The sequence below is a fragment of the Monodelphis domestica genome, chromosome 7 (assembly GCF_027887165.1).
Source record: "Monodelphis domestica isolate mMonDom1 chromosome 7, mMonDom1.pri, whole genome shotgun sequence".
In the NCBI taxonomy this organism is placed as follows: Eukaryota; Metazoa; Chordata; class Mammalia; order Didelphimorphia; family Didelphidae; genus Monodelphis; species Monodelphis domestica.
The window spans coordinates 195,767,391-195,793,610 of NC_077233.1; the positions used below are offsets into that span (position 1 = coordinate 195,767,391).

At 35.6% G+C, this 26,220-nt stretch overlaps 1 protein-coding gene across 2 annotated transcripts in view; it reads left to right on the forward strand.

Annotated features, from left to right (window-relative positions):
* The window catches only part of PIP5K1B (phosphatidylinositol-4-phosphate 5-kinase type 1 beta), a 345,785-nt gene that overhangs the window by 169,086 nt on the left and 150,479 nt on the right, over positions 1–26,220 (forward strand). For both annotated transcript variants that reach the window (XM_007498579.3, XM_056806233.1), the window contains exons 4-5: positions 14,361–14,491; positions 23,701–23,818. In XM_007498579.3, the coding sequence (XP_007498641.1) occupies positions 14,361–14,491; positions 23,701–23,818 (249 nt within the window). The remainder of the gene's footprint in view (positions 1–14,360; positions 14,492–23,700; positions 23,819–26,220) is intronic.

The following is a 26,220-nucleotide window of genomic DNA, read 5'->3' on the forward strand; positions in this document are numbered from 1 at the left end:
CAGAAATGCAGAAGAAAAAGAGCTGCAATAAATATTTTTGTACAAATAGAGCCTTTCCCCTTCTTTTTTATCTTTGGGATATGGATTTAGTATTAGTATTGCTAGATCAAAGGGTATGCACAGGGTTAGAGCCCTTTGGATATAGTTTCATATTGCTCTTATTTGGGTTTTTTTAACCTTTTTTTTTTAATCATTTGTATTCAACTACAAGCAAGGGAGCTATCACTTCAGGTTGAGTACATCATGTAATATTTCATGGATGATGTGTTATTTACTTGGCCTTTAAGAATGAATGTGATTATGATAGGTAGCAGGGAGGTTGTTTCAGGTAGGGGAATTGGCAATACACAAAGGATGGAAAAAACAAAGTGTTTTCAGGGAACAGTAAATATACTGTATTGACTAGAGAAAAGGTTTTGTGTAGGGTTGTAGAGTGAGATATAACTGGAAAAGTAGGTTGGAACCAGATTGTTAAGGTCCTTGCCTCCCAGTCTAAGGAATGTGAACTTTATCCCCCATAAGCAACTGGGAGTGATTAAAAAATGATTAAGCAAGAGCGTGGTCAAGGTAGTGTTTTTGGAAGATTATTCTAACTGTGGTATGTAAGATGGATTTTATTGGAACAATTAATAAAAGTGTTCTGTATATAACAGGTATTCAATAAATATTGCTAGCTGAGTAAAACCCCTGCACCATAAGAGTAAATATTAAATAGATTTGGAAATTTCCTGTCACAGCTTAGAAGGGTGGAAGCTGGGAAGCCTAGTAGAGCAAAGTACCTTCAAATACATTTTAGTGGTTTTATCATTCATTTTTTAAAAATCAGTAAATGCAAGAAACCATTTGCTAATCCTAAACACACTCAAGATAATTCTTAAAATACTCTATATGTTTTCTAGCTTTTTATGTAATTAGTTATGTGAATTTTTCCTCTTCTTATTCTTTTCTTTTCTTAAATTGTTATACAAGATGGCTCTCATAGTGGGTCAGGTCAGGAGCTGGATACTGAAGGAAATTATTGTGATGTGAAAAAAAGTCAAAAGGGCACTAAAATCCTATATTCTAAAAAACTGTATTTCATATGCCACAATTTGTTTAACCATTCCCCAAATGATGGGCATCCCTTTAATTTCCAGTTATTTGCTACCACAAAGATAGCTGCTAACAATATTTTAGAATATATAGGTTCTTTTCCTTTTTCCCTGATCGCATTTGTAAATAGACCTAATAGTTGCTGAGTCCAAAGGTATACAAAGTTTTATAACTATTTGAACATAATTGCAGATTGCTTTCCAAAATGGTTGGATCAGTTGACAGTCTCCCCATCAGTATAATAGTTTCTCAATTTTTCCACATCCCCACCAATATTTGTTATTTTCCCTTTTTAATCATTTTGACCAATCTGATATATATAGGATATCTCAGAGTTATATCAACTGATAAATAGAAATAAATAAGAGATAATGTTTTATATGCACATATATCTTTTTGTCAAATGGTGCCAAATGGGAAAGAGGGAGTTAAGTGATTATTTTAATATAACAAATTAATTAATTAAAAAATAAAAGAAGGGATGTAAGTTAAAAATTACTAAAGAAACTATCATATTACTTTTAGGCTACATAGCACAACTTTTTCATAAATTACTTTAATTGCATTTTAATTCATATCATATTGAATTATTTTGGATTCCAAATTCATATCAAACCTATGCAAAAATGTGTAAAAAGGGAAGGAAAGTTACAGTGCTCAACAGCAAGCTTATAATTCCATTCAGCAAACATTTATTGAATCCCAACCAACAAAGCACCATGGTGGTATCAAACACAGAGCCTCCAACACTCCCAGGTGCTACCCAAGCCAAATTAAAATGTAATTGGGAAATACTTAACTAAATACATCAAAACCGTTTTAAATCTAAATAAATTATTAAGCCAACAAAAATACTTATGTTTGGATTAATGGCCTCTGTTTCTATTTGAATTTGACACCACTGATGATGTGGAGAAATAACTGGATTCTTAATGTCAGGAAGACCTGTATTCTAATCCTGCCTACCTCTGACACATAGCTCTGTGACTCTGAGTAGGTCATCATTTCACTTCTCAGTACCTTAGACAACTCTCTAAGGTTATAAATCAAGGAGAAATTGGGGGATAAGCATTGGTAGAGGAAATTTCCTTTTCAGAAGTTCCCCTACCTATAAAATCACAGATTCAGTTTATTTTTAATTATTTTTTTACCAGTTACATGTTATAACAAATTTCCACACAAGTTTTCTTAAGTTATAGAATTGAACTTCTCTCCCTCCCTCCTTTCCTTCCCCGGTCTGGTGCTGGCAGGCTATTTGATCTGGGTTATACATGTATTAACAGATTCAATTTAAAAAAAGAAAGAAAGAAATGTGAAAGGTACTATGGATACAAAGACAATAACAAAACCATCCTTGCTCTCAAGATGTTTATAGTCTGTTCTAAATAACTTTAACAGAAGCTGAATGCTGAGCTCCAAAGGAATAAATAGACACTAGTTTATCTCTTGGTGGAAGGCATCCATTAGAAAAGGTACTAAGGCAGCCTCGGTATTTAAACTGATGGAAAATGGGAGGAAAGTAAGAAGGGGAAGATGGAGAAAAAGACAAATGTCATTCTGTGCCTTTTTAGAAATAATCTTGCCTTATAAAAAGACTTCCTAGTAATAACTCATTCTACCTCCTTTCTTCAAAGTAAATTATACAAAAATCATCCCTCTTCCACTTTTCTCTTATTTTAATCAAAGGGAAAGCCTAAAAGTCTACCCATTGTTTCTCAGCTGTAGGGGCTTTGGATTTCAGAAATTCAAGGGTGGGGGGCAACATGGGACAGGAGGGAAAAACAATGCCTCCTAGATTTACATTATAGATCCAAGTCATTAGAACAGAGATTATAGGCCCTTTGATGCTCACTACTTGTGAGACCTCTCTATGTCTCAGTTTTCTCATATGTAAAATGAATGTGGTAGGACTAGAAGACTTCTCTGAGACTCAGCTTACCCATGAGTTAAATGAGGGAAATTAAATTAGATGAACTCTGAAGTTCTTTTCAGCTTTAAATCTATTATGACCCTATGATAACTTGAGTTGGCATGAGTGATAAAAGCAACAGGGAGTTTGTGTGTGACTTTATCTCTTGCAGGCCACAACCTCTCCCAGAATCACTTTTATATAAATCATTAGTTCCTTACTTGTGGCCAGGAAGAGCATCTTCTGTTCTACCATTCATTCCCAAAATTCAGCGGTTTTGCGATTGCCCCAACTGTAGCTCAGCAGTTTGCTTCATCTTTTTCCTCTGGTTATTGAACTAATCTTTTTTTTTTTTTTCAATCTTAGCTATACTTCTGAAACAAGTTAATTCTCTCATCTGGATGGGGGCAGGGAATACAGTTAAAATGAAAAAAAGTAATGTTTTCTTTTAAAGCCTATAGTGTTAGACAACTTGCTTAGTGATCCAATTTCACAGACAGCCTGATTTAGAAAGCCTTTTTCTGTAACCAGTGTAATGTCATTAAAGTCTTATAACAAGATTGTATCCTAACGAAATGCCAGGTTTGCTAAAGATTTCAAGGCTTTCTTATTATTGTCATTCTTTTATTCAGACAGCTTGTTATAAAATTTTATCTCTGGCAGACAAAACAGATCCAGCAGGGTTCTCTTCAGTCAAAAAACAGTATTTAATAGTGATAAATATACTTTCATGTTCTCTTGACCACAATCTGGTTTTGATCTTACTTTTCAGACACTAGTTGACTATTGCCCTGATCTCATCCTCACCAGAATCTTGGATTTTGTCCCTAGTACCACCTTAAGTTCTGAAAGATGAGCTTTCCCATCTCACTTTGCTCCATACTGGAACTTCGTCTCATTTTCATACCACAAGACTAAGGCAATGCCTAGCTGGTAGTCCTTCCCCTTCCCTGCCTTCTAACTCCTCTTCATAAATTATCCTCCCAAATGGAAGCCTCCTGAAAACTGGAACCATTTTGCTCATTTAATTGTCCACAGCACATAACACAGTGTCTAGCACACCATCAGGGCTTAATTAATGCTCATGATTCACTCATTCATTCCATCCATCTATCCATCCATTCACTTTCTCTCTCTCTCTCTCTCTCTCTCTTTGTGTGTGTGTGTGCGCGTGCGCGTGCGTGTGCGTGTGCATGCGTGTGCCTGTCTGTCTGTCTGTCTCGCCCTTGCTCATCCTAGACAGAAATGATCATAGGTTAGAGATGGAAAGGACCTCAGTGGTGATCCGGCCACCTTTATTTACAGATAAAGAAACAAGATCTAGAGACAAGCAGAGGATTTACTCATGGAAACACAATTAAACGTGCTAAAACCACAGATTAAGTTCATATCCTCTTACTCTAAAAGCAATGTTCTTCTCATTGTACCACCCTGGGCTCCTATCTCAGTTCTGCCAATTATAAACTATAGGACTTAAGACAGGGGAACCACTCTGAGCTTTAGTTTTCTCATATTTACATTGAGGGGGTGACTTGCCCAAGGACATACATCTTCCTGAATATGTGTCAGAAACAGTATGTCAGTCCCTTGCTGATTCTCACTCACCTTACTGACTCAACACTCCTGACAACTCTTGTAAGACCAAAATTTGCATTAATAGGAAGAGTTTCTTCCTTGGCATCAGCTTCTTAAACCAAAGAAATCACAGGTCCAGATTAAAATTAATCAAAATGAAGAGGATAAAAATATCTACTATCACAAGACTTTTTGTGAGGCATACATATAGAGTAATGTGTTCAAAAGCGCTTTGAAAACTGAGGGTAAATATATGAAATTGCTTGCCTTCTCAATGAGGAAGGAGGGAGAATCTGAAACCAAAAAAAATTTTCATGAATGTTAAAAATTGTTTTTTTACATGTAATTAGAAAAGAACATTTTTTTAATTTAAAGAAAACTGAAGATAAGGCACTTTCCAATTCAGTATTGTACTTTATTATTATTATTCACCTCAGGAGTCAGGAAACAGTGAAGTTTTCAAAAATTTGATTTGAAATTCTAACTTCAACAGCATCGCACCCTAAGGTGGTGGAAAAAGAATGATCACTCTTCCTCTCACCAGAGGAATCAGAATAAGTAAGACACCAAAGTTAATAATCTTATAATATGCATCAGCTATGGGAGAGGTGGTGGGAGGGGAGGAAGGGAAGAAAAGAAAATGATCTTTGTTTCCAATGAATAATGTTTGGAAATGACCAAATAAAATAATGTTAAAAAATAATAATCTTATAATATGTTATTTTACTAATGATGTAAAAAGTTTTGCTATTTACTTAAAATTTCCTACATACATAATTTTATTACTATTTATGCAAAACCCTTTTAATACTATTTACATTTTTATTTACATTTATTTATATTTTTATTTTACTATTTACATAAAAATTACTATTTATATAAAATATGAAAATATTTGTAGAGGGTTATAGTGGGAGTTTTTTCATCTCGTCTTTCACTGGTGTAGGGAAATGCTAATAAACACACTTCTATCCATGAAAATGAGAACCAACTACTACTGAGTTTAAAAAATTGCCTAGAGCCATTGAGAAGTCAAGTGATTGACACAAGGGTGATAACAACCAATGCATGTTCGGGATGAGATTTGAACCTCTGCCTTTCTGACACTGATATCCACTCTCTCCACTATACCAGACTGTCTTACTAATCAAGGTTACATGTATAATCTGTTGATGTAATTCTCCTTTAAATATTAGGGCCATAGTAGAAGAATTTCTCGTCTCTAAGCAACAAATGTCCTGCTTTAAATCCTGATATGTAAAGCCCTACAGTAAAAATGGATCATTTATTTCTCTGGAGTCCAAAAGCCCAGGCCTGCAACACATTCACAGAATCAAGAGTCCCTTCTATTGATTGAAGGGAAAAATACTCACGTCCATGGATAAGATTATAAGGACATGAATAGCTGCTAATGAAAGAAAACGGATGATCCCAGTGTGTGGAGAATCCTGAACTGTCTTTACAAATTCAATGATTTGTTGGTGCCCATCCAGGATGAAGTAACCCTGCTTTGAAAGAACTGATGGTTCTAGAAAAACAGCCACCATCCCTTCACACAGTAGCTTCATTGTCGTTGTCATTACTTGCTAATCTACTAATCAAAGATGCACAGTATAATATTTCAAAGTGTTTTCACAGTTTAAAAACACATCTTGTTCAAGGACTATTGTGTTAGAAAACATCACAGTTCAGCAGAACTTTGAATGCTATGCTAAATATTCCATGTGGAAAGAGTTTGTATATTGAGCCTTTGGTATTGACTATTGAGGGAGAAAACAGCCTGCCTCAGTAAAAGGGAAACTTGCATAAAAGAGACTTTTGGGGGGGAGGGGAGGAGAACAGATGTGCATGAATATATGGATGTACTTATCTCCACGCTGGAAAAACACACACACACATACACACAGTAACTTTTTTTAAAAAACAGCAACTAGAAACATAAAAAGTGTGAAAAGGCCGTGCATTTGATGTTAAATATTCTTTTTTGAAATTAATTTATTTAGTCAATTTAGAACATTATTCCTTGGTTACAAAAATCACATTATTTCCCTCCCTCCCCTCCACCCACCTTTTCCGCAGCCAATGCGCAATTTCACTGGGTATAACTTGTGTCCTTGAACAGAACCTACGTTGATGTTATTGATGTTTGCACTAGGATGTTCATTTAGAGTCTACATCCCCAGCCATATCCCCTCAACCCATGTATTCAAGCAGTTGCCCTTCTTCGGTGTTTCTACTCCCACAGTGTTTCCTCTGAATGTGGATAGTGGTTTTTCTTGTAGATCCCTACAGGTTGTTCAGGATCACTGCATTGCCACTAATGGAGAAGTCCATTACATTCAATTGTGCCACAGTGTATCAGTCTCTGTGTACAATGTTCTCCTGGTTCTGTTTCTTTCGCTCTGCATCAATTCCTAGAGGTCATTCCAGTTCCCATGGAATTCCTCCACTTTATTATTTCTTTGAGCACAATAGTGTTCCATCACCAACATATACCACAATTTGTTCAGCCATTCCCCAATTGATGGGCATCCCCTCGTTTTCCAGTTTTTAGCCACCACAAAGAGCGCAGCTATGAATATTCTTGAACAAGTCTTTTTCCTTATTATCTCTTTGGGGTACAAACCCAGCAGTGCTATGGCTGGATCAAAGGGCAGACAGTCTTTTAGTGCCCTTTGGGTATAGTTCCAAATTGCCCTCCAGAATGGTTGGATTGAGTAATTACTCCACCAGCAATGCAATAATGTCCTGACTTTGCCACATCCCCTCCAGCATTCATTACTTTCCTTTGCTGTCATGTTGAACAATCTGCTAGGTGTGAAGTGATACCTCAGAGTTGTTTTGATTTGCATCTCTCTGATTATAAGAGATTTAGAACATTTTTTCATGTGCTTATTAATAGTTTTGATTTCTTTAACTGAAAATTGCCTATTCATGTCTCTTGTCCATTTATCAATTGGAGAATGGCTTGATTTTTTTTTTTGTACAATTGATTTAGCTCTTTATAAACTTGAGTAATTAGACCTTTGTCAGAGGTTTTTGTTATGAAGATTGTTTCCCAATTGGTTGCTTCCCTTCTGGTTTTGTTTGTATAAAAAATTTTTAATTTGATGTAATCAAAATTATTGATTTTACATTTTTGTGATTTTTTTCTAGCTCTTGCTTGGTTTTAAAGACTTTCCTTTCCCAAAGATCTGACATGTATACTATTCTGTGTTCATCTAATTTGCTTATAGTTTCCTTCTTTATATTCAAGTCATTTTTTAAAATTTTTATCTTTATATTCTTTATATTCTCTATATATCTTTATATTCAAACCCATTCTGAGTTTATCTAGGTGTAGGGTGTGAGATGTTGATCCAAACCTAATCTCTCCCATCCTGTCTTCCAATTTTCCCAGCAGTTTTTATCAAATAGTAAGTTTTGGTGCCATTAGCTGGGATCTTTGCACTTATTATAGACTGTCTTGCTGAGGTCACTTACCCCAAATCTATTCCAGTGATCCTCTTTTCTGTTCTTAGCCAGTACCAAATTGTTTTGATGACCACTGTTTTATAATATAGTTTGAGATCTGGGACTGCAAGGCCTCCTATGATGATAAATATTCTTATTGTTATTTAAAAAAAAAGTTGGGAACAATTATATGACTCAGTGAATTGAGAGGCAGGTCCAGAAATGCAAGGTCCTGAGTTCAAACCTGGCCTCAGACACTTCTTAGCTGTGTGACCTTGGTCAAGTCACTTAATCCCCATTGCCTAACCCTTACCATTCCTCTGCCTTAGAATCAACACACTATATTGATTCTAAGAGGGAAGATTTAAAAAATATAAAAGCAAAAAAAACAAAACACTTAAATGTTCTGGTGGTTGTTTAAAAAAAAAGTTAACCAATGCATTATGCTTCCATTTCTCAGAGTTTTAAAATCTTTGTCTCTTTTCATTCACTGCATATATTTAGAAGCAAATGTGAATCTCTCTGAGACAAGGTAAAGCCTCTGTAAAAATAATGATTAGAATAGATGATCACTAAGGATCCTTCTAGCTCCACCATTTAAAAAGTACCTATTATGTGCTAGACCCTGTAGCAGACATCTTGGATCCAAAGAAGAATACAAAACTTTCCCTGAGGTGTTCTGATGAGAAAGCATTGATGACTGGAGAGCTTCCTGTACAAAGTAATGCCTGAAAGGCATTGGCATGGTGGATAGAGCACAGAGCTGGAGTCAGAAGGAACTGGGTTCAAATTTAGCCTCAGATCCCACTTAGCTGTGTGATCTTGGGCAAGATCTAATCTAGTTCCCTTAGCCTTTAGGGTGCTTTTGTTTTAGAATTGATACTAAGACCGAAGAAAGAAATACTTGAACTAAATTTTGAAGGAAGTCAGGAACTATGAAAGGTTAGAGAAAATATACTTCAGGCATGAAGAAGAGCTATATGCAAATAAAGACAAGGAGACTGGAAATGCAATATCATATAAGGAGAATATTGCAGAAGCCACTTTGACTAAAATGTAGAAGGCATGAAATGTAATAATGTGCAATAAACCTGCCAGAGTAGAATGGAATCAGATTGTGAAGGATTCTAAAATGTCAAACAATGTCATTTGTATTTTATCCTAGAGCAGAAGCTCTTCACTGGGGGACTATGACTTCATGGGTAAATTTCAGGGCGGCCCTCGGTTGGGGAAAAATGTATTTTTATTTTCACTGACCTCTAATTGAAGTTTAGCATTTCTTTCCATTATGAATTTTTTTTAATTCTGAGATGAGGATCCATAGGCTTTACTGGACAGTAAGAAAAGTCCATGCCACAGAAAAGATTTAGAACCCATGTCCTAGAGGGAATAGGGACTTGGAAAGAAAACAGGGTGGGTGGGACAATGGGAAAGCTTATGTATGTGTGTAATAGAGAAGCAGCCCTAAAATTCCAGCCTAGTGAGGAAAGAAGATGCAAGAAACATGTTTATTATACCAGTTTTGTTTAGTTGTTTCAGTCATGTCTGATTCCACATGATCTCTTTGGGGCTTTTCTTAGTAAAGATACTGGAGTGGTTTGCCTTTTCCATCTCCAGCTCATTTTACAGATGAAGAAACTGAGGCAAACAGGATTAAGTGACTTGCCCTGGGTCACAAAGCTAGGAAGTATCTCAGGCAGGATTTGAACCCATGGAGATGAGTCTTCCTGACTCCAGGCCCAGCACTCTATATTTTTTTATGGCCAAAGAAAGAATAACCCAAACTATAATAGAAAGTACTTGCTTCTTTGGGCCACTATCTACTTTAGAATAATAGTAATAGCTAATATTTATTTGGCTCTTAAAAGTCTTCCAAGCACAAGTACGTATATTTGTGTGCGCACATATATGTACATGTGTATATAAAATGCTTTGGAGGTATTTGAGTTCAATTCTCCCTACTTCCAAGTCCATAGTGGTCTAACCCCTTTGTCACTTAACTGTAAGGACCTGCATCTCTTTCTGTCTTCCTAGTATTAGGCAAATTATTACCATTTAATTTAAAAAGTCTTCAATAATTATAACCCTAATGACTATATTAACCACAAAAAGAACCAGTTAGTTTCTGAATATGAAATGGGAGCGAGATAAGTCAATGAACATGAAAAAGCCTGATGAGGCATCACAGCTCAGTAGAAATAGTACTGCCTCTGCATTCAAATCCCACCTTAGATACCAACTATTTGTATGACTTTAGGCAAGGCACTTAATCTCTATGGGTTTTCTCGATTTTAAAATGAAAGGGTCAGCATAGATGTCCTCTGAAGTCACTTTCAGAAAACTATGATCCTGTGTTTCTAGTTTAGGCATTTTTCTTTTTTGAATCTATTAGAAGGAATTAATGCTACATCCTGTGCTTTCAATGTGATAAAGAGTAGAGAGTCCTGAACTGAAGCTAAAAGACTTGAGTTCTAATCTCCGGTCTGCTAGTAATCTCTATGTGATTACAAACAAGCCATTTTTCATCTTTTGGTCTCAGTTTCTTCTGAGTAGAATGGAGGTGGGAATGGATTGACGTAAATTATCTCAGAAATTCCATACATTCTGAAAGTTCTTTGACTCCTAGTAATGGAAGACTGGCTATAGCATTTCTCCTGAGTTTTGCTCTAGGTTATAAGGAAGGAATAAATTTCAGTCCTCAGTCACTTCTACAAAAGATTACTGAACCCTATCAATGACAGTCTAGTAATGGAGTCATAGAGAGGAGAAAGCAAAAATAACAAACTGAAGAGAGAAAAAGCAGCTGAAGACTTAAGTTTGACGCCATTTTCCTACCATCGGCCCTGAAATAAAAAGATACATAGAAAATGAAAAATACAAAGGCATTGTCAAAACTAAGGAGAAATTTGACATTAAGAAGTAAAATATCATTTTTGCAATGACGCAAACAGATTAAATATGTTAGAATATGATGGTGCTGGACTCTTAATCAATGTAATGGCCAATCAGCATTCCAGAGGACATGCTACTCACCTTCTGACAGAGAGGTAAGGGCCTCAGAAGATATGATGAGACAAATATTTTTAGGATATAGCCAATATGGAATATTTTTGTGACATGTGGATATGGTAATGGGTTTTGTTTTTCTTGTGTTCTTAATGTGAGGAGGGGTCTAGACTGGGGGTGGGGTGAGAAGGCAGATCCTCGCTTATTCAAACAAACCCCAAAATAGATCACACACACATACACACACACACAAATAACTCTGATCAGTATAATACCAACCACAGTCCATAATGAAATATACTCCCATCTCCTAAAAGAGATTGGATGAACTTTAATTATAGACTGAGACTTGTTTTGAGACGTGGCCAATAAAAATTTTGTTTTGCCTGTCTATACCTGCTTGTACCAAAAGTTTTTCTACCTTTCTCAAAGGGAAAAGGAGGAAAATGGGGGAAAGAGAGAAAGAAAAACTGATTCTTGTTTGAAAATAAAATTTAATTTAAAACAAAGAGACTCTAAAATACTGGTACTCTGCTGAAAGATGTACAGAAAACCAAAGAAATTGAGCATGAGTCCCTGCACTAGAAGGGTTTACATTAAAGCAATATGTAAATGGAAATTATGAATAATAATTTCCAATCTAAATATCACTGGGAGACATACTCATGAAAGCAATTAATGGCATGCAGGAGTTTTTAGTGGTACGGACAGTACAAGACTGAAGAGAGAAGATAATTAAGGCAGGAATATTAAGGCAGTATTTCAAAAGGAGATAAAATCTAACTTAACTCAGGACAGTAGAAAAGTGACCCCCTAACCTGAATTACTAGAAAAAATGGTGATACTACTGAAGGAAATATAAGGAGGTGGAGATTGTCATTTGGAAGAAAGGGCAGTTCAATTTCATATATACCTACTTTTAAAGGTTGTTGTGAGGATCAAAGGAAAAGTGTTTTGTACAACTTAAAATCATTAATATTTTTTGAATTACCATTTATTTTTATCTTATATATGTATAGCATAATATATGTAACATGTAATACATGTGATTTATTATAAAAATATAATAAATTATAATCGATATATTTATTCAAGAGAAACACATTTTCACATTAACTATGTCCAGAAATCTATATCTCATTCTTTCCCCCCCTCCCTGCCACCCCTCCACTCTCCCCAAGAAGGAGGGTAATATGATATAGGTTGTAAATATATTATCATGTAATATGTATTTGTCTGTTTATCATTTTGTAAAATGAGACATTTTGTTTACACTAGAGAAAAAATCTTGGAGGAAATAAAGTGAAGAATGATGTGTTTCAGTCTGCATTTGGATTCTCTTCCTTCTATGGTGGTGGATAGCGTTTTTCATTATGAGTCACTTGCCGTTGTCCTGTATCCTTGCCATTATTATTTCTTATCTTTTTCTTCTATTCTTGTTCAATAAAATCCAGATAGAAACAGTCCTAGGACAAGTCATTATCTTGTTATTATTCTTTTCTATTTAATGTTTTTGGGCTCTTATACATGTGGATAAAATAACAACTTTTGTAGTTCAATTAAAGTATTGCGATGCAAGTTGATCTTCTGTAAGATCAATAAGAGCATTATTGGTATGATTGCAGCAGCAGCAAGGATAATGGGGATAAAATGAAATTATTCTGATGAAGGAAAAGGAGGAGGAAGAAAATGATGATGATGATTATGAATCAGTCAGTATTTATTAAATGCCCATTATGTACATGGAACTTCGCTGCTGTTGCAGCTGAATTTCCAATAAATGAGCAGCTCACAAAAACAAACGAACAAACAAACAAAAAAAAACACCATATGATTTTAAAAGCACTGGATTTGGATTCAGGTGACCTGAATCCAAATTCTTCCTCTGGCCTGACCTGTGTGACCCTAGACACATTATGTACCCTTTCTGAGCCTCAGTCTCCTCACTTGTAAAATGTGTATAATAACATATACTACTTAACAAATATTCTTAAAAGTCTTACAGTTCTTATGCCCAAAGGGTGCTAAAAGAATATCTACCCTTTGACCCAGCCATAGCACTGCTGGGTCTGTACCCCAAAGAGATAATGGGCACAAAGACTTGTACAAAAATATTCATAGCTGCGCTCTTTGTGGTGGCCCAAAACTGGAAAATGAGGGGATGCCCATCAATTGGGGAATGGCTGAACAAACTGTGGTATATGTTGGTGATGGAATACTATTGTGCTAAAAGGAATAATAAAGTGGAGAAGTTCCATGGAGACTGGAACAACCTCCAGGAAGTGATGCAGAGCGAGAGGAGCAGAACCAGGAGAACATTGTACACAGAGACTAATACACTGTGGTATAATCGAATGTAATGGACTTCTCCATTAGTGGCGGTGTAATGTCCCTGAACAACTTACAGGGATCCAGGAGAAAAAAACACCATTCATAAGCAAAGGATAAACTATGGGAGTGGAAACACCGAGAAAAAGCAACTGCCTGAATACAGAGGTTGAGGGGACATGACAGAGGATAGACTCTAAATGAACACTCTAATGCAAATACTATCAACAAAGCAATGGGTTCAAATCAAGAAAACATCTAATGCCCAGTGGACTTACGCGTCGGCTATGGGGGGTGGGGGGGAGGAGGAAAAGAAAATGATCTATGTCTTTAACGAATAATGCTTGGAAATGATCAAATAAAATATATTTAAAAAAAAAAGTCTTACAGTTCTTAAAGTCCTATAAATGAGTGAATTGTTATTTTTAACCATTGGGTGAATCATTTGTTCATTCCTTTGTTGATTAACTATTTATTAAACCTCTGTTTTATGTGGAGAGTTGTGTTAGGCACTGTTGGGATATAAAAAAAAAGTATAAAACCATCCTCTTTGCCCTTATGTTTGAAATTATTCCTTTCTCTGCACTTTTTCATATGCCACAAGAAATAAATGCAGGTAATTTTCTCCAGGCTAACAGAGAATATTTAGTCGATTAGTAGGTATTAGTAAATGAATAAATTCCTAAATTTTTGATGGTTCCAGAAAATCAAATTTATTTGTAGGTTAAAATCTTCAAGAGCATTTATAGACAATTTTGATCAAAGTTTAATATAGATTTGTGAGAGATATTGACTATGGTAGCATACAAAAATTATACTAAAGGATTCCAGAATTAAACTACTTATTTACAGAGAAAATCAAGATTTTATTTCTTGCATTTTTATGGAAAATAAATGGCTTTTGTTCCTTGGCTACATTGTAATAAGTCTGCTTTTTTAATTGTCTGTTCTGATTATCTTTGAAACTAATGTCAAGACAATTTTTTTTTTTTTACAGACAGCATCATCTGCTATTAAGGGTGCTATTCAGCTGGGAATAGGATACACAGTGGGTAATCTCACTTCCAAGCCAGACAGAGATGTCCTTATGCAAGACTTTTATGTAGTGGAAAGTGTGTTTCTACCCAGGTAAGAATATAATTTCAAAGTTATTGAAATGATCTTCATGCTGATAGTGATAACAATAGCAATAACAGGGACCCCATTATCATAATAACAAATATATTTATATAAAAATTTAAGCAAATGATTTTAGATACATTATCTCACTTGGTCTTCACAACACTTAACAGGCTTTTATTAATCACCTCCTACAAGGTATGCACTATAACCGATATTAAAGATAACAAAAAAAAATTAAACCACTCCTTCCCTCAAGGAGCTTACTTACCTGCTATCAGAGGAAACAATATGTACCCTGCTAAAAGCCCATTTTGTGACCCATCTAGTCTCATTCACAGTATGTGTACAGCTCCTGACACTGCCAAAAAACCCTAAAAACTAAATGATAAGTATTTTTTCATGTCAAAAGGAAGCAGAGTGATCTGGATCTCACAGTACACACATCAGAAACAATCAAACTATTTCTTTTTGTAACAACTTATCCCTTCTCCTTAACTTCTATTCCAATGAATGGTATTTATAAAAGGTACTTGCCACCTTGACATCTATCCCTAAGTAACAAAATTATAAAAGTTGCAGAAGAATATGATACCTTCTTTCCATTTTGTGGGTAGCAGGGAGGGGTTTAGAAATAATTGATAACGGTCCTTGTCCTTTGATCCAGAAGGAATCCTTATGAAGTTGGAGATATCAAGAGTCAACATTTTTTCATTTTGCAAATAATATTAAAGTGATAATAGAGATACTAATAAATTTATTGACTTTTGGTTTATGTAGATAGCTTCTTTTCAGCTTAAACTTATGTGTTTCTTAAAAACATGCCATTTGAATTGGGTCATTAATTGGTTACATGATTGAGGTCATTTTTATGTAAACATCTAGTCTCTTCCTTTGTCTTATTAATAATATTCAGGATATCTTTCCCAAGGGAATAGCTACACAAATCACATGCTGCCCAAGTGGGCTTTGGTGGATCTGTGGCCACAACAATCGGGTAGTGTAAATTGCAACCCATTCACACATTCTTGCCTTATGTAACCTTTGCTTGTGTTGTCCCATAAATCTTCCACAAGATAGCCAATGTATTGGGAGTCTTTTCTTAAAACTTTTTGAATCATAGATAGCATTATCAATTTAGACTTAGAACTTATTTTCTACAATCCCTCCATTTTATAGATGAGAAAATTGAGGAGCAAGAAGACTTAGTAACTTCTTAACTTCTTAGTAACACAGTCACATACGTAGGAGGTGTCAAGGACAGTATTTGAATCCAGAGCCTATGTACTGAACCACTACTATTTTTAAATTTTGTGGATACCCAGGGCATGTACATTAGTTAACCATTGTCCTCATTATATGACTCAAAAATATAATTCCCACAGAAATTAACTATATCCATGAATTCCCATAATTCTTTAGATGGTCACATTGACATATAGCAGTTAGACAATCACAGGCCGTTGTTTATAATTAAACCAATTGAAATGTAGTGGAAATTGTGCTAGATTTGAAACAAGAGAACCTGGACCCAAAATTGCTATTCACTACTGTGAGACAATGAAAAAAATGCTCAGGTTGGAATTAGAGGATGTGAATTTAAATCTAACACTTATTACCCATTTGTTCTTTAATTTCTCATGCCAGATCACATGCCAAAAGTGTTTGAGTATTAAATCTTTTATTATTAAAAATATTTTCCAACTACTAAGCTACACATATATTAAATACTTAATTTGGGCCAAAAAAAAAAAACTTTATTTCTTTTGACAAAAGAATTTTTGTGTTCAAAGACGATATAGATTTCTGAAATTAAAAAAAACAACAACAACTTTTAACTGAAACTGGACAGTGGAATGTGACTGTAGAAATTCACATTATCCCTTTCTCTCAATCTCTCTGGGTTTCAATTCCCTTATCCATAAAATGATGAGATTTGGCTAGATTATCTCCCAGGACCCTTCTAGCTGTAAAATCTAGCCTCAAGAGAAATCATTTCCTTTTTGCCTTAAGATGCTTTAGTTGCCTTCTGGGAGTTAAGTTGCAAATTCTCTTTCTCATAACAACAAAACCCTATTTTTAGAATATTTTATTCTGGAAGTCTCTGAATTATTTGTGGATATTGAATTTTCCCATAGGGTTAATATTCTTTCATGTCTCTTCCAATATTTCAAGGAACCAGGATCTCACTAGGATAGATCACGATTTCATTTGCATCTTTGCTGAAATGCATGTTACAACCCCTTAATTGTTCATCTTCATATGTTGCCTGACTGGGGAAAAAAATCCATCATTTCTAGTCAACCCTGTGTTGATAAGTCAAATTTAGTTAGCCCAATTGCACATGTAGAGTACATTATAGAGCCCATAATGAAGCCTTTCAGTCTTGCCTAGGACTTGATTGTCAGAGTTTGCTCTCTGCCTTAAGATCCCAAGATTACCTCGATTCCATACTAAAATATGGAACTAGGACTTTAATGGGGGTGGGGTATATATATGGAAAAATGAAGACTAGGAAATTGAAGGGTTAAATGGAGTCATAAAATATTTGTCAACTTCATGATTCCATGATGTAGCCAGATTTTTGTGGCAAGTCCCTAAAGTCCAGTCCAAGGTTATACCTGGACCTATTGATGTCTGAGCTGGTGTATTACACATCAATGGAATGGAGGAAGAAACTATTCAAAGTGCTTTGTGTTTAGCTCATAGAATTAGGTCTGAGGGACAGGGTTTTAATGTAGAACACAAAAAAACCTGGCATGATGTCGGAGTGATAGATCCCTGGTCACCAGCCCTAACTCTCCCTCTGTTGTTATCAGAGATCTAAGATCTAGACTTCTCTCCTTCCAAAACCTCTATAACTATCTAAGGTTGGGAACTGCCAGTAGAGCTGATTGGCCAGAGTCCATGAGAAACTCTGCTATATGAAAATTAGTAGCCATGTTAAGTAGAGACTCGGGGAGGGGTGGGAAATTGTGCTCTCTCTTTCCTTGAATTCCAAAGGACTAGGTTTTATTTTCAGGTTCTGACACTAGGTTATTGTCTGACCATCATCACTCAACCTTTTTGTGTGTCTCAACAGGTATATCTGTAATTTAAGAGTTAGAGCTGTTCTCTCACCCTTCTTGAAAGGAATGTTCTCATCCTTGCTCAAAAAAAAGCTCAGAAGGTTATAGAAATCTCAGAAAAATAACACTGTCAGGATATAGTGGTATCTGACCCAGTAAGATTGTAAGCAAGCAACATATGCTCCACTGACTTATACAATTTATAATAAAAAAGAAGCACCAAAAAAATATAAATACATTTCTGCTGAAAGCTTTATGGTGTCTAAGCTTCCAAATTGATTCCCATGAATTTCTTTATGAGCTAAAATAGATTGTTCTCTAGAGATTAGTGCCATATTGCTCAACTTTGTGTCATTGAAAATAATTCTTTGTCAAAATTCAAAAAAGGACAAGAAAAAGACCTTAAAGTTAAAATTTTCAAACCTACCTTAGGCCTAAATATCACCAACTTGCTCCTCCTTTACAGGGACCACACAAAAGGAGATCTTGTCCCCCAACTCTTCCTTCCCCATGAATTAAAATATATATATATATATATATATATATATATATAATTCTGGCAGCAGCCCAGGAATTATCCGTTCTTGTCTATTCAGAAATACATGTCACTCCCCAAACGTGGCTGAGATATCCTCCAAATTTGATTTTTTGCCTATCTACAGTATCAAATTATTCTGTATTTTAATGCAAGTAAAAATATTCTTCTTTCTCAGACTTCTCAGAACACCTTATTTTTTATATATCTTTTATATTTACTTCCTTTTCTCTTGCATCATAATTACGTTAATTCATCTCTTTCTCTCATAATGCATAGTGTCCCAAAAGTCTCAGTGCATTTTAAGCTTTTATGACTTTGGGGTCAACTCTAGATTTTTAAGCTTCTCAGGTCTTTGCTTTTGTTCTGATAGTTTCATTTTGTAAAAATTCTCTCTTAAAGTCACAAAATATATTTTCTTTTTTATGACTCTCTACTTAGAGAAAGGTGAGGAGATACAGAAAACACAAAAATCATCAAACATGTAGAAAAGCTTATTATAAACACTTGATTTATTGCCTTCAAGTCTGCCTAGGAATGCTAGGAATGAAGATCACACCCAGGTTCTTTGTTATATGTATATATAAGGAGCCCTGAGCTTAGTCTGGAAAACCTGAGTTCAAATCTCACCTCAGACCCTTCTTAACTGAGTTACCTTGAGCAAGTTGCTTAATTTCTATTGGCCTCAGTTTTCTCAACTATAAGATGGGCCTAAAAAAAATATTTCCCAGAATTGTTGTGAGGATTAAATTACATAAATATTGTAAAACTCTGAGCATAGTACCTGGCATTTAATAAGCACTACATCCACGTTATTATTATTATATGCTCAATAGGCTAATGATGTATGCAGTCTGAAGAGAAGTCAAAATATACGGTAATAAATATTTGAATGAGGAAATGAATGAATGAATGTCATAAAGAGAGTGAGAGAATATAATGTCCCTTAAAGTTACTAATTAAGCATTTAGTAACTGGCTGTATTTTGAAAAGAGCTGAATATAATTCTGTCACTTGACAGACAGGACCTGGGATCAGATTGGCTCTGACAACAGTTCTATTTAATGGAGACTATCAAAGGAAACTCTCTTCCCACTGTTAGACTAATAGCCATTAGAGTCATTCTCTGCCACTAGCAGTGACGCAGTTGTTTGAGGCATTTTGTAACATCTGTAAGCATGTCTGAAGACAGACTCCACTCTGGAATCCATGAAACAGCCTCTATGTGCGAATCCTGAGCACAATACCTCCAGCCATGCCCTTGGTTTGTGTCAACTGGCTGGTGTGCATTCCGTCTGCTTTGTAGTGCAGCCCCTGAGCACTAGCCATACCTGATCATCTCAGTCAGTTGCATACCCTCTCCCTAGACTTCATTTGACTTCAGGATAGTGTTTGTTATTTTCTAGAACAACTTGGATATCAAGAGGTGAATAAATGTTCTTGTAAGCGGTTACTTTTTAGTACAATGAAAAGCCGTGTATATGTGTATGTGTGTACATACATGCTCATAAGTTTGTATTTCTTTAATGATAGTTTTGTTTTGTTTTTCTTAACTAGGCATTTAACATGTGCAATCAGTTCCTTTTTTTCTTCTTCTTCCTGGCTTCCCTGTCATCATAGTTTAGGCTGGTCAGTATATCATCAGGAAATACCCTTTGGTCTTTAAAAAAGTTTTTTTTTAACTTTTACTTTTTGCCTGAGAATCAAAACTATATATTGGTTCCAGGGCAGAAGTGTGGTAAGGGCTCTGCAGTGAGAGTTAAATGATTTACCCAGGGTCACACAGCTAGGAAGTGTCTGAAATTAGATATGAACCCAAGACTTCCTATCTCTAAGCCTGATTCTCAATCCACTGATCCATCTAGTTGCCCACCCCCAACCCTACTCCCCATTTAGTCTTAATATCAAGACAAGCAAGACCCAGTAAAGATACTCTACTAGTCATGGGGACCTGTGATTCATTACAAATAAATAACTCTAGGGTTATCCAAGAATTGGGCTGTTTGTCTTCATTAATTCAGGCATTTGAAAATTCTAATACCATGATTACTAACTGATACTTATGATACCATGTGTACCTCACCATAGTTCTAGAGATCTCTAGAACTTTGGTATAACTAACCTTCTCATAACAAAAATCACAGAACTCTTATGGGACCTGAGGAGACTGTCTTCATGAATTGCCATGACCAGTACATTTTACCACCTGATGGTCAGCCTTCTGGCTTATCCATACTTGGATAAGCTGATTCTAGGTCTTAGAATGCATGTTCCACCCCTCTATCCCGCCGCCCAATGCGAGCACTTCCTCCCTCTAAGGTAATGCAGGGGGCTCACAAGCAGCTTAAAGTTGCAATTTGGGCACACAATCTCAAAAAGGTCCACCAACACTGTTCTCAGATCACTGTCTCACAGTCTGTTCCCAAGACTATGCAGGGAAATCTTTCTAGATTGGTAAAGACATACCTAGGTTTATATTGCACTGACATATAGCCTATGAAAGCCAAGGGAATCTTGCCGTGAAAAAATAAGGATTTTGAATAAGACCAATAAATATTAAGCTTTCAGCCCTGAACTGGTTGACTTTGGTCTGGTTTTTATTAGATTGCTATTATAATATTTACCAAATCAGAGATTTCTATTGCACTTATTTTAACAACAATCTGCCCTCCAAATCTCTTCTTCTTTTATTCATTCATTCAAGAAATATTTGTTGTGTACCTGTTCTGTGTAAGACACTGAGATATTGGACTCTTTTCTAACTTCTCATAATTCAACATATTTAGCAATGAGACCTGAAGGAAGGCTTGCTTCGTCTTTAACCATATTCTGCCAATTTCTACACCAGTTGGCAGTATGTTTGCCTAAGGAAAGGACACATACCCAAAGACAGAGAGGGAAGGGAAGAGACAGAGACAGAGGGAGCACCAGGGAAACCTAACAGTTTCTTCAACATTAGCTGAACTTGTCTCAGCAGTCAATGAGGAGAAACATGAGGCATTAAAGCAGAGGAAAACCAAGGTAAATTAATGGAAGCAGTGGGAAGGAAAGAACATTGTAACATACTCAAAGTAACCAGCAACTAGAAAGTTGAACATTATTTCTTCCCTCTGATAATCCTTTCTTTAAAAAACAGACAGCTGGCTGGTATAGGGTATATTGTGCCAGGCCTGGAGTCAGAAAGACCTGAGTTCAAATCCAGTTTCAGACACTTAACTAGCTAAAGCACTTAACCCCTGCCTCAGTTTCCCCAATTGTAAAATAAGGATAATAAAACTTGTCTCACAGGGTTGTTGGGAGGATCAAATCAGATAGTATTTGTAAAGCATTTAGCATAATGGAAGGTACATAGTAGGTGCTTAATAAATGTTTATTCCCTTCTCTCTCCCCTTTAAAAGTGTTTTATTAATTTTTCAAATTTTACTATAGGGGGTAGCTGGGTAGCTCAGTGCACTGAGAGCCAGCCCTAGAGACGGGAGGTTCTTTGTTCAAATCTGGCCTCAGACACTTCCCAGCTGTGTGACCCTGGGCAAGTCACTTGACCCCCATTGCCTAGCCCTTACTACTCTCCCTCCTTGGAGTCAATACACAATAATGACTCCAAGACGGAAGGTAAGGGTTTAAAAAAATTTTTTTTTTACTCTCATTTCCCATTGTAACAAATAAATATAATCATGGAAAACAAATCAACATGTTGGCCATGCCTAAGAATATATGCTTCATCCCATGCCTCTAGTCTACCATCTCTCTACTGAAAAGCAGGTAGTATCATATGCCATCTGTCTCATGTAGTCATGATGGGTCACTGCTCTGATCTTTGACAATCACTAGGCTATAAACCTATTTCATTTTATTCATGCATTCATTCAGTTACACTTCATTTATCCTCTTACCAGTTTCTTATTTAACTGGAGACTGGATTTTGAATACTGTAATAGTAATAGTAAGAAGGAAAATGAATGCAAGAAATGAGAAATCAATAGTAAGGAGAATGAATGAAAAAAATGAGAAATCAAGATGAAACGCTTTACAAGAAACACGATGACCATACCCATGAGCCATTAATTTTGTCCATTGTAGAAAGCAAATGAGAATAATGTGGCTACTGGTCACAGTTTTTATTAACCCTCTATATTTAATACCTTAAAAAAATTCCATATTTATTGACAACCTATGCCAAATTTATCAAATGCTACATATTGTCCTACCATGAACAGTCATTTCAGTTGTCTGAGTCCTTGCCCAACTGACCCAATATAAGTTACAAAGAGACATGCAGATGTTACTATTATCATCACCAAAATTAGTTGTTTGTATTTGTCTCCTTTAACAAACATTCATTTTTAATATACTAAAAAATAATTTATATGCATTCCTGATTTTAAAATTTCACTCAATGAGCATACACATTATATATCATTGTATATATGTATATATACATAATGTAAAAGTTAAAATTAAATCTCAATAATAAAAATATTTTATTTTAAGAGATGTATTAATGAGTCCAGGTGAGCAATCTGGGTTGAGAAGGTCAGGAGGAAGAAGTATTAGCAATGCCAGAGTCAGCAGTGAGGAACTAGGAACACAAACATGGGCTCAAACAGATAGACAAGAGTCCTCAAACTTAAAACAGCCAGGCCCATAGGGAGGATGATCAGGCAAAAAGTAGGTATTTAAGCAAAAGGCAGCAGCTTCAAAGAGAGTTTGGAGTTTGCAAGGGTGGGTTGGACAAAAAGCCTTGGCAAGAGAAATGTGGCTTAACAAAAAATTTATCTAGGCTATCTTAAAAATTTGAGAGATTCTTCTCTAACTGGTGGTTGCCATCAATGTAAAAGTTAAAATTAAATCTCAATAATAAAAATATTATATCTTAAGAGATGTATTAATCATTATTAGAAATCAAGGAATAAAGAAGATACAAAATAAAGACCATGTGCCGATGGCTGATCAGCCAGTTGAAACACCCACCTTGCCACCACCAAGCTTGGGACAGGAAGTAAAGAGGTGGGACCTTCCATGTCCCTGCCTAATATCCCCTATCTAAAGGAAGTACATAATGACAGGAAGTCAGTGGGCTCCTGGGAAATGTATTTCTTTTTTTAGGGTAACAGATTTTCAATTATACAATATATATTATTGTTATTATGCTTCATAGTTTATTTTGGACAAATGTCTAAAACACAAACCAATCATGTATGTGATGGCTCAGTTCCTCTGGGTGCCAGAACATAGAGCAATGTCCTTCTGTTTAAAGTAGCACAAATTCTAACTTCCATCATTTACTCAATTTCACCAAGGTTGATGGAATACCATCCCTTAGGAAGGCCACACAGAATGTCAAATCTGTGGTGCCTTCACACAGCTCATTACATACTGTGGATTGGCAGGAAAGCTTGCTTGGTGGAGGCTTTCACTGAGATGACATCTGTTCTGTTCTCAGTCAATGGATATGTGGTGTACGTGAATCAAGATACCTACTACAAAGAACTAAAATTTTCTAGAGGAGAAATTGGCCTGGAGGATAAAAGAAAACTTCCTATAATTTGAAATTAAAATCAACATTTCTCATATGTGCATTTTTTCTTTTTCTTTTTTTTTAATTTTAATTTTAGCGAAGGGAGCAATCTGACCCCAGCTCATCACTACCCAGACTTCAGATTTAAGACATATGCTCCAATAGCATTTCGATATTTCAGAGAACTTTTTGGTATCAAGCCTGATGATTACTTGGTAAGAGTTTGTCATTTTCCTCCATCCTACTGAAATATGTGTGATGTAATTATTTGTCTCATTTGTCTCACTGGCAACTTATGAGTATTGTTTTCCAAGACTCAGAGGAAAGTTTTAAGTTCCAAGTTTTGTAACAAATATAAATTTATGTCCTGAGGTAAAAATGCACTAATCCCGGAAAAAGTGGGCCCACCCTCTTCAAAAAGGAAAAAAAAAAGACTAGATGATGAAATTCCCATAAATTTAGTTCTAGGAAATAGTTTTCAATCCCAAAGTTTTTAACAACCACAAAAACTGCTATGCTAATTGGTATTGAAGTAACTATGGCATTGGTTGCTACTTCAGATAATTATTCTAATAGATATATTATAATTAGATGTAAATACTCCTGTGAATTTAGCTGATGGAATTCTATTTGAAAATCTTCTTATCTTAATTGCCTTACTCTTTCAGTTCATCTTAAACTTGCCTCAGCCCACGATAATTTTCACCTTGACCTGGAAATTTGGATAGATAATGTTTGCTAAAAAATACTGAGTTGTTTGTTGTATTCCTGATCATTCTAATCATATAGACTCCACATAACTACAACTCTATTTTATCTCTAAAGTTGTATTCAAATGATTGCTTTTTCACATTCCATCCTCATCCCACCCTACCCATTACAATTCATGAATACAGAAGCAAGAAATCCCATTTTTCTGTGGGATAGTCCAATTTAGATTCCAAGTTGATGACTTTTAGGCTTCAAGAGATTATGAATTTCATTTATCCATTCAACAATATGCCATTTCTCTATGAATAACACTGTGGTAGCACTGGGTAGGAGAGACCTGAAGTTGACATAAGACATGGTTCTCATCTTCATAGGACTTATGATCTAATAGGGAGGTTAGCTACATACACACAGAGTTATAATGCATGTTCATGTGCACTATGGAAATGTGAGTTATTATCATTATTTACTACTTTATGATGAGTACGATAGAGAGCTATGATACAAAATGTCATGCATCCAAATTGGAAAGCTCTTATTGACATGGAGACTGGGAAAGATTTCATTTGATTTGACTTTTAATGGGTAGTTAGGAATTCTTTTTTTTTTTAATAGCAATTCAAACCACAGAAAATCAAAAAATCACAGTATTCATGTACAGTAAATGTACCATTTACTGTAAACTGTACTTGAACATGAATCCCTCAACAGTATCCTTAGCAAGTGGTCACCCAGGCTTTGCTTGAAGAAGACACTAGTCTACTTTCAGACTAACCATTTAGATATTTTTTTCTGTGCATTAAAAGTGAAATTTGCCTCCTTAGAGCTTCTAATTATTTTTCCTAGTTTTGACCCCTGGAGTCAGTCTAAATAAGTACAATCCCTATTTCATTTGATAACCCTTTCCCTTGAACATAGCTAGTATGGGTCCACTAAGACTTCTTTTTTTCACACTAAATATCTTTAGCTCCTTTAATCCAATGGCTCTCAAAGTGTGTGATTATCCTTGAGGAATCCCTCAGACCATATTAAGGAGTCCTCGAAGATAAAACTATTTTCATAATAATAGCATACTGCAAAACAATAGAATGCAACAGAGTTCATTCAGAAGCAGATCTCTTCTGTTCAGTCATATATTAAAAACATTTACAGGGATAGCTGGGTGGCTCAGTGGATAGAGATCCAGTCTAGACACTAGATGCCCTGGGTTCAAATTTGGCCTCAGACACTTCTTAGCTGTGTGACCCTGGGCAAGTCACTTAACCCCAACTGCCTAGCCCTTACCACTCTTCTGCCCCGGAACCAATACTTAGTATCAATTCTAAGACAGAAGATAGAAGTTTTTTATGATAAAAATATATAAAACAATGCCATTCTTTTAATCTATTTTTTTGCTTTGGAAAAATATATTTATTTTTCACAAAAATGCATTATATTAGCATGTATTAGATTTATTAACTTTTTAATTAATTGCTACATAAGTATTTTTAAATTTATCAATTTTAATTTCTAATATAGTGAATGTCAAAAGATACAACCCACATAGCAAAAGCTCTTTGGGCTCTTCAGTAATTTTAAAGAGTATAAAAGACTTACTGAGTTCATTAAATTTGAGAATTACTGCTTTAACCTGTTTTTATATGACATTGTCTTTAGTCCTCTCCTCACTCTTGCTATCTACCTTTAGGAATCTTATCAAAGTCTTTCCTAAAATGTTACCCAGGGGGCAGCTGGTTGGCTCAGAGGATTGAGAGCCAGGCCTATAGATGGGAGGTCCTGGGTTCAAATCTGGCCTCAGATACTTCCTAGCTGGGTGACTGTGGGCAAGTTGCTTGACCCCCGTTGCCTAGCCCTTACCACTCTTCTGCCTTAGAACCACTACACGGTATTGATTCCAAGATGGAAG